General features: G+C 36.8%; 1 protein-coding gene across 1 annotated transcript in view; it reads right to left on the reverse strand.

Annotated features, from left to right (window-relative positions):
* The window catches only part of LOC128247653 (uncharacterized), a 12089-nt gene extending 6627 nt beyond the window's left edge, over positions 1 to 5462 (reverse strand). Inside the window, exons 1-3 of the mRNA XM_052967639.1 lie at positions 5345 to 5462; positions 5032 to 5070; positions 2141 to 2179 (exon numbers count right to left, since the gene is read on the reverse strand). Coding sequence (XP_052823599.1) covers positions 2141 to 2179; positions 5032 to 5070; positions 5345 to 5462 — 196 coding nt within the window. The remainder of the gene's footprint in view (positions 1 to 2140; positions 2180 to 5031; positions 5071 to 5344) is intronic.
* Positions 5463 to 7172: the final 1710 nt, after the last annotated feature.

The following is a 7172-nucleotide window of genomic DNA, read 5'->3' on the forward strand; positions in this document are numbered from 1 at the left end:
GTTATTATCTAGTGTAACAATTTAAAATGATAATAACAGAATCAATAATATAGGCGATAGATAGATTATTAGAATATTAATTCAATATTTTAACTCTCTTATTGGTAACGAAATATATAATTTGGAATAAAAATACCAAAATTCCCCAGTTTTATTTTTTAATATGCAATTACTCTGAAACAGATATCTGTCAGTATTTTTACAGTATTCTCCAGTAATTTCAACATGTAAATCATAACATCTACAAGTATACTTTGGAGAACTGAAAATGCAGATGTGCTTCATGAAGTCACAGATTGGATTATAACCCTATCTACATATTGTATATGTGTGTGTACAGACAACGTTGTACAGGTAGCATGTTATACACATGTTATAAATCTTTCCTGTTTTCGTTGTAACAAATCCAGACAAACAGATATCCACAATCTCATAATAACAACTGGCACTCCGTCGGTTACGATAAGTGTTCCAGTTGATCCGATCAACGGAACAGCCTGCTCAAGAAATTAATGTGCAAGGGGCTGAGCACTGTACAGACACGTGTGTTCCTAACGTAGTTTTCAAAGAGATTCAGCATGACACAGAATGTGACAAGGCTGGTCCTTTGAAATACAGGTATAACTCATTTTTACCAGCTGAGTAAACTGAAGCAATGTGAAGTAATGTGCGTTGCTCCAGGATACAACGCATCGCCCGGAATCGAACTCACGACTTTACGATCGTGAGTCGAATACTCACGTGCCTTCACACAATCTCAGAACAGACATAGACTGGATGTAAGCAAAAAGAAAATAAAACCTATTCTTGAAGAAATAGCCATCCATCCATCCATCCATCCATCTTCTCTGTCCACTGTCTCTAGGAGGGTCGTGGGGGTAGAGTTTTCGGGCCCCTCATCCATAGGGTCCTATCAGAAACAACTGACTTTAAAACTTCTGGCTGGATTCCCAACCAAGACCAACTGGGACTATCTTGCTATTAGTCTACCCATGGATCTCCGGCTGGTTGGCTCAGCTCGAAGAACCCGTCTTGCGATTCTTTCCTACACCATTTTAATCACATGTCCATAGTACTGGAACTGTGAACTATCAGTGCGAAAAAGTAGCAGTTTGACCTGGGGAGACTCCTTGATTTCCGAGCTACGCGCCCTGTCGAGTAATGTTGCTCTAGAGATCATTCGGGGAAACCCCATATCCGTCGCTTGTATTCTTGATTGTACTCTTTCGGTCATTACCCAACATTCATGACCAAAGATGAGAATAGGCACAAAAACCAAACCACATCAATTTTACCATTCTGGAAGGCCGTGTACACCTCATGTCATTGCCTTATTTCTTTGTCTATTTTATAAAAGACGATTGCAATTAGTAAACCAATGAATTGCTCGTAAATTCTTCTCTACATCTTCTTATTACAACTGAGTATTATACCATCCTTTGTGAAAGCACATCCAGGTATGTTTGTTTCATATTCTAGGGAAAATATTACCTTACTTGAAAATAAGTGAGGGTTTGTGGCAGGAAAATCATCCAGCCATAGAAAAATTTGCTTTAATGAGGTTCTCGTCTGACCCACGGAAGCATGGAAAAATAAACAACATCGATGATGATGATAAAAAAAACAACTGTGATTATATATAACCACAAGAATTATAATCTCATTTGATCATGCATATACTTACTATTAGAGTGCATCAACAGATCTAGAACTAGCTGTACCCAGGCTGTTTCAATAAAACTATTTTTTAAGATACATGTCGTCAAAGCAGAAATTTAGAAAATTTTCCTAAATAAAACTAGGTTAGAGTTAATTAAATGTATGTTAACTAAATATATGTTGAGATTAGATATACAGTTGCCTCAAAATGTCTCGTGTCTACAGTAAAACACTAAACTAGAAGCAGGTTAGACACCAGCGACACCTTTCCTGTGTTAATAGTAATCAGCCTACTGAGACATCCATTCACACTCTTAAAATAGAAACACACACACGTGCGTTCCCCATACATACACCCCCACCCACCCACACACACACACACACAATCATCTTCTTTAGAATAGTTTTTACAAGTCAGTAAAACATACTTGTAGTAAGCGACTTAATATAAAGATAAACAGAAAAGGATCTACCAGCTTACTGTTTTCATCGATTTCATGATTTCCCGATGCGTTTTGCTCTGAAAACAAGAAGCCCAATAGATATTTTTTAAAAATATATTGTGTTTATTAGAATTCATATGTCCATAATTAAAATTTGTTAATTTTTAGAAATAGGATTAAGTTTCAAATGAAGTAATGTTTCTAAAAGCTACAGATATTGTTTCATCCACTCCATCAAGGTATTTAGCCCAAGGACAGTTCCATCCAGTAGGCTTGTAATCGAAAAAATACACGTATTAACCATCTGTCTTTTTTGTGTATAGGACTGCTCTGTCCAGTGTGTCCCACTTGATATAAGGGTTAGGGTATGATTTGAGATCATTTGGGTGTTATTTCTAGCGTGTTAACCAACCGCGTAAAACTCCCTCGTTGAATCGCATTCAATGTCTAGTTTAATGTAAATGTATCTGTGTTCCAAAACTAGGACGAAGTTACGTGCTTAACACCGAGTTCAATAAATCGAGTATTTTTTAGATAAAATATTCTACAGAAAATAGTCTCAGCTCATAATAAATATTTCCAGGAATTTTCTGCTCATTTCAGGGCACACACTTTATAGTCAAATTAGTCGCTAGTATCTAAACCGTTTAATACATAACATGGTCTAGCGCAGTGGTTCTCAAACTTTTCAAAAAACTTACTTGCTGGTCCCCTTACACCTTTTTCGATGATTTGCTGTTCCCTATGAAATGCAGGATAATTAACATGGAAAAATGACATACATTCGTGTACTGTAATTTCCCGACTATGAACCCGAATGAGAATGGGTGTCTGGCAAAAGGCAAGGACATGCAGAAACATGCACCGGTGAGGATAACGACAGCGATAGACATGCAAACGTGTGGATTGCAATAGTGGAGTGGTGAATCATGTGAGCGTAGAATACCGACAGCACATGTACGATCAACCGTTATACCCGCATATTTTCCATCAGTCAATCACACCTGTTGTACAGCAAGTGTGATTAGTAAATGAGCGTATAGGAGAGGCGGGTGATTTTGAGGTTAACAATAAGAAAGGATGATAGCATGCGAAAAACTGAATGTCTTGAAATTTTTAAACTTAACTGTCTCAAACCACCTGTTTTCACGATACTTCAGCCCCTCTTCACGGTCCCCCTAAAATCGTTTCGCGGTCCCCCTAAAATCGTTTCGCGGTCCCCCAGGAGACTGCAGACCCCATTTTGAGAACCACTCGTCTAGTGCATAGTTCATCCTGGATATTTTCGTTGACCAGAAGACTTAACTTTATCATGTGTATGATTAGACGTAACTATATCAATAAAATATACTATAAATGTAATTTTATGTGTGTGTGTGTGTGTGTGTGTAACGGTGATGTTTTTAGTTGAAGTCGAGGGTCACCAATTGTAACAGTTGTTGTTAAGGTGTTGGTTGCCAGTATGCAAGATGGAAGAACAGTGATCGAAGTTTTAAGGAAATATTTATTTACTTTTCTTGTATGTTGTTGCTGTTTATGTTTAGTCAACTGCTAGCTACCCAACTAGGAATTAGAAGATAGTGTGAATGTTAAAAGTAAGGAGTCGATAAAAGGATACCTTCATGGTGCCTGACATTTAAACGGCAGTGGTGTTGTGATAAGACACTGTATCATAGTTGGCATTCTCACTAGTAAGCCTTCTCTCAGTTGAATTATCTCACTAACTGGATTTTGCCTTTGGTCGCCTCTCCGTCATCTCCTTTTTGCCAATTAGGTTCTCACTAACTGGATTCTGCCTATGGTCGCCTCCCCGTCATCTACTTTTTGCCAACTAACTTTTTCCTACGGTGTGGTAGTATTTATAATTTTCCAAACTAGTTAAAAGGAAAGACATATTGTTGAGAACAATAGATTTCGTTGTCGGTCTGTTATCTCTATTCTAGCTTTTGGTGACCAAGAAGAGGTTAGAAGTGTGAAGTGGCAAAGACATTATTCTGTTTAGACAAGGCATCTGGCAAATATAACTGCTGGCACTCACAGAAAAACTGTTTTACCGTGAGAAAAGTGCTGTTGAACTGTGAAATGAAATTTAGCGAATCCACGTTATGCCTGCATCAACCACTATATATATATGATCAACGATATGAATACACTTACATTGTTTTAGATTATTGTAGGTACATGAATATTACTTCACTGAAATTAGTCCAGAAATTTAGGAGTTAAAGACAGAAATGACCATTATGAAATTGTGATGAAGTAACTTACCTTTACAAGCTGAAACCCAGTTAACCTCTTAAACTGATGTCACAGAGATAGGTCTCTGTAACATCAGAAAGTTTAATTAGAATACGCTGTAAGTTCAACTAGAGAAAGAAGTTTGCGATTCTGAGACCGTAAATGCATTTAACATTTGTCATTGAATACGTAAATATGTATTATATAAAGGTAAAAGAAAATGTTTTGCTCCGATTATACCGTATGATCACTGTATATTTAACGATTAGCTTCTGACCGCAGCTAAAGATCATCTTATAGTAATCTGTTAATAAAACTGGCAGTATATTTCCATTTCTCGTTGATTGTTCATTTGCATAGCGAGAAGACAGCATACATTTGTACCATCAGAGCTGTCTCTATACAATTTACTGAACTTCGTTGTTCAAAATTGTTCCTGATCGGTAGACAACGCTAGAAATGACAGGTTACACACCTCCAATATCTTTTCTGTTTTTGTTGTTATCCTTCCCCTGATACATACACTATCTCAAAAGAGACAAAAATAGAGTGAAGTCAAAGACAATTGCAGCAACTAAAGCAGAAAATAGCAAGAAATGTATCTTCAGACGCATGGTTTTTGTAAATAAAGAATAACATGCTTCTCTCAAGCTTCATTATATAAAGAGAAATATAAGAAAATTAAGCTTACTATTATTACAGAAGTCAATCTTTTGCGCTGCCGGATATTCTGAAAACAGGAAATAGTTTCAATATATATTTTTTCAAATTGAATATTTATTTCAGAAAGATTTATACCATACGAATGTTATCTAACTTTATTTGCAACTATAGTTAAAATTAAGTTCTGAAGTTGTTAATATATCTATTATATGTCTTATCTCATTTACTGTGCCTTCTATAAGGTAAATGTTTCTGCAGGCCTCGATGTAATGACGGGGACCAATTTTCAATATGGTTTCATAATTTCAAGCATGTATTATCTAACACATTGAGTAGGATACTGTACCACATTAATATAAATAATGAAGTTGGAATGTTTAGTGCCCATTTCCGATCACCCCACTCAAAATCAATCCGGTAACTAGTAATCAACTCTTTAACTGCATAACTGGTCGACATCACGATCGAGGGATCGCAATATCAATCAGCGTACAAGTATTTACGTTCCACTCCTTGACTATTACGTCTGGACGCTTTGCCTTAAACTTTTTATCAGTTCGAACAAGCATGTCTCAAATTATTTTGAATAGGCTGATGTCATATATTGTATTTCACATGTTTATGCCACTTTTTATCCATTTTCATGTCGAAGAGTTGGTATAGTACTCAAGCATGTCTTAAATCCGGAAATGACGTTGTTAACCATCTCATTGTACTTGTTGCATAGTCTGCGTGTGATGCTATCATCATTCCCAATTTCATTTCAGTAGTTATTTTTGGCAACATTATTCTTGATTTTGTGCAGACGCTTCTGTTTCTACATTAATCCAGAGCTTTCGAACCATTGTTGGCTTCCGATCAAGCTTGTTTCTTCTCCATCGGATCCTGTGGGATATTGGCCATAGAGCGATTTTCTTCTTTCCATTTTACTTTAGCAGATTCTAAAATCTCATTTTCATTTTGTCTTTTCTTTTTTATTCATTTTACTGTTGTTATTTTGTAGTAGCTGTCTATGTTTTTATCAGTCACTGCCCTCTTTGTGTATGAGGTAGATGTATTCTATCTATAAAATAACATAACATGTTACAGCACAAATGTTTGAGAGAACTTCGTAGTTAGGCTGGACTGTCGATGTCGTAGACACATTTGACGTACTGTTTATGGTTTGTAGAGGCAGGTGTTTGGTCTGTGGTCTTCATACAGCAATGATGTAGACAGGCGTCTGGTGATGATGAGAGCGGAAAGTGACTGGTGTAAGGACATCGTTGCTAGAGACGAGATGCGTGTGTGGTTAGTGGCAAGTGCCAAAGACCTAAAGCAGTCGAAAATTGTCCTTCTCATAGGGAATATTGGGCTCCCAGAAGCTAGTGAAAATTTTTCTGCTAAGAGAACTCGTAATCCATTTTAGCGCATCTGACTAGTTGACCGTGTAAATAGGCGCAATTGTTTAGGGGACAATTTGCGCCTAAAAACTAACCAATCAGGACAATGGTTACAACCTGGTCTTTATAGCTAAGTGTTTTCTGCTATGTCCAAACAATAACTATAAATCAAAGGGCGAGAGAATAATTTGCTTTCTTTAATTTTGTCAATCCGTTCTGCTACAAGGGTAATCAAAAATACAGAACTGGTATTTTAGATAAGTAAAGTACCAGTTCTATACTAAGGTCAATTATCTGTTTTTTCTGCCTTTCTCAATCTGTTCCTCTCTCTACCAAGAAGAAATGGGTTATGGTCAAACTTGAAAAGGAACGGGTTCCCCAGGTATAAAAATGCTGAAGACACGCCTTATATTACGGTTGCACCTCTATTATTCTATCAGGCATAGAGGGGCCTAAAACAAACGCGATTGCAGGAATTTCTCCTTCAAGTCTCACTAATAGCAGAACCTCAAATCGCTACTTCAAGTTAGCCAAACACTAGTCTATGGTACAGAACTATCACTGTTTAAAACAATGAGCTGTGCCATATATGATACCTGGTTACAGGTATATGAAGCAAATCAAGTGAGAGTTAAGTGCCCTTGATTGTAGCTTTGCACTGCATTGCTAACAGATATATGATTCGCAGAAACTTTCATCAGTCTTACACGCAATCGAAACTACCAGTGGCGGGTGTTTTAGAATAAATATAGGTTGGAAAATAACAAAATATAATCAACGTACCTCG

Source organism: Octopus bimaculoides, chromosome 4, assembly GCF_001194135.2.
Source record: "Octopus bimaculoides isolate UCB-OBI-ISO-001 chromosome 4, ASM119413v2, whole genome shotgun sequence".
Lineage (NCBI taxonomy): Eukaryota > Metazoa > Mollusca > Cephalopoda > Octopoda > Octopodidae > Octopus > Octopus bimaculoides.